The 2,438-nt window shown below is 36.6% G+C and overlaps 1 protein-coding gene across 1 annotated transcript; it reads left to right on the top strand.

The window, feature by feature from the left end:
- Nucleotides 1-3: 3 nt before the first annotated feature.
- LOC112505477 (prefoldin subunit 1) lies at nt 4-1,353 on the top strand. The gene is given in 4 exon segments (XM_025109377.1): nt 4-97; nt 213-219; nt 1,210-1,232; nt 1,235-1,353. Coding segments are annotated over 4 exon segments (228 nt in total). The 3' UTR covers nt 1,339-1,353.
- Nucleotides 1,354-2,438: the final 1,085 nt, after the last annotated feature.

Here is a 2,438-nt window from a genome sequence, read left to right as displayed (position 1 = left end):
CAGATGCGAAACAAGGAAAGTGAAAAGAAGCGTGCTTATCTAACATTGGAGGAACTGCGGCAGTTGTCTGATGACACAAACACCTACAAATCAATAGGTACAAAATTTTAACTAGTCAAAGCCTTGTTGTTCATGACTTCTTGTTAGCATTTCCTTATACTTAAGAACTCTGAATTTTATTTTATTTTGTTTTAATCTATTTTGTTTTGCAGGGAGAACGTGAGTACTGGATAACCTTTATATACCTACTGTGATACAGTTCTCCATTCAGGAATAACCGAGTTCAATAAATATGCTTTTGCCCAAAGTGGAACCAGATGCATGTTCACTCACAAGCATTAATTTCTATCCTTTTTGCAGTTTTCCATCGTATAAGTACTTTAGCAACCACTTAACTTAAAAACAGATTACTTTCTTGACCATTTGATTTTTCTATCACCAATGAAGTGGACATGAGATTTGTTAATTGTGAWCTATAGAAGAAGCGATTTTAAAAAATATCTAAAACCTTGTATGATATGAGACGCTAAGGTGTCATTAATCTGTAAGTTTGGAGCATAGTTGTTAAAAATGTGCTTGAGGCACGCCTAGGCTCTGAGGCTCATAAGGCTCAAGGTCTTGGGCTTTTTTCAAGTTGAGGCTCAGTGTATTCACGAGGCTCACTAAGGCACTGCACCTTGTGGGCCTAGGTGCGCCTCATAAAGAGTTGCTAAATACCTAGTTAAATAAGATTAAATAAGTTTTCTCATCTTCTCATCTCCTAGATTTCTTAAAAAAAGTGTTAAGTAGATGACATAACTCAAACCCTAATACTAAATACCAGGTCTTTAGAACTTCAAGCCTTCTTCTCTATAAATACCCAGACCTTAAAACTTCTCCTTCACARCTCACACTTTAAACCYTTCTGCCTCTATCGAAGTACTGTGGTTGCTGCTTTGGAGACTTGTGTGAGTGTGTGTGTGTATATAACTGTATATATATTGATAAGATGTGCCTCGCAATCCTGAGGCCCGCGTCTCATGGCTGCTCCTCGCGTCTAGGCCCCGGGATCTCGTTGTGCCTAAGTGCGCCTTGAGCCTTTAACAACTTCGGTTTGGAGCTAAAGATAAATTTTCTACTGTCTCATTACACTTGTTCTCTCTAGTCATTTCCTCATTAATTTTTGTTATCCGTAACTCCCTTGTATATTTTCTTGTATACGATCAACAGGTTTGTCTTAGAACCAAAGCCATTTTAATGGATGAACGAGAAAAGAAGCTCAAGGATAGTGAAACTGCAATTGCCTCCTTACAGGTTTGCTCCTTAGTTTCTTATGTACTTTTTGCTGCATACTGCTAAGTTGTTCTAAATAGTATCATAATATCGGCCCAMTTTTCTTTCTCGGGTTGCATATTCTTTTGCCCCTGTTGACTGAAAGCTGAGATCTTTAGACTGAATAAATACAGCAATAATGTGATTCTTCATTGCCTTGGCAGATAGGATAGAAGAAAGAGTCTCTTTCTTCCTGATTATCTCAGAAGGAATACATAAAGCTCTTACAAATTAATCACAAATAGAGTGAATGGTATTTTTACCTTCCATTCTTCCAAAAATTCTTTATGAAGGGCGAAGCCCATGTCATCAATAGATTGCCTCGGTCACTTCTCTGCTTCCATGTGCCTAAGACTCATGTGGAGCCACAAATGCAAATAGGAGGATTGAAAGAGATTTAAAAAAATCTGGGAAAAAAGTTTTCATTCTAAGAGTAGGTGTGGAGAGCTTTTTGCTTGGAAAATCGTAGGTGTAGTTTGGGGGAGAAGGGTGTTGATCGAGTTCAAATGTGTTTCCTTTTTTGATGGGAGGGAGTAWGGATGATAACTTGCTTAGGTATTTAAATCTTTTTGTGCTAGTCAGTTTTTTTCATTATGTTCATCACTGAAATATGTACGATCATAGTTTTCTGTTTGTGCTAATCATGTCACTTGCTAGAAACCCTGCCATGTTTAAGGTTGTTTTAAGATTTGTTATAGATACTTAATGCTATGTTCTCGAATTTGAGAAGRAAAAAAAGAAAAGGAAGGGATGGGAAGAAAGAAAATTCTCTATTTGTGTTCTTGAGAGTGAAGGCAAAGAAAGGAAAGGGAATGAAAGAAACTAAATTTTCATGTTCTTGAGCAGGAGAGAAAGGAAAGGAAAGATGTCCTTTTTTACGAATATACCATTATTTATTTTCCAGCTGGTTATAATTGATGGGTAGATGTGTAATATTATAAATATATATAATTGTTTTTTTTCTTTCCTCCCACATTTGGAATTGGGAGGAAAGTTTTGGAAGGAAAATCAACATTATTTTCTTCGTTTTTTTTCCATTCTCTCCTAAAAGAAACTCGAGAACACAATGTTTTCTTCCCGCCTACTTTTCCTCCCTTTCCTACATAAAAAAGGACTCAAGAACACAG

The sequence above is a fragment of the Cynara cardunculus genome, unplaced genomic scaffold (assembly GCF_001531365.2).
Source record: "Cynara cardunculus var. scolymus isolate 2C unplaced genomic scaffold, CcrdV1 Un_Scaffold_11297, whole genome shotgun sequence".
Taxonomy (NCBI): domain Eukaryota; kingdom Viridiplantae; phylum Streptophyta; class Magnoliopsida; order Asterales; family Asteraceae; genus Cynara; species Cynara cardunculus.
This window is presented reverse-complemented; position numbering and strand designations above follow the sequence as displayed.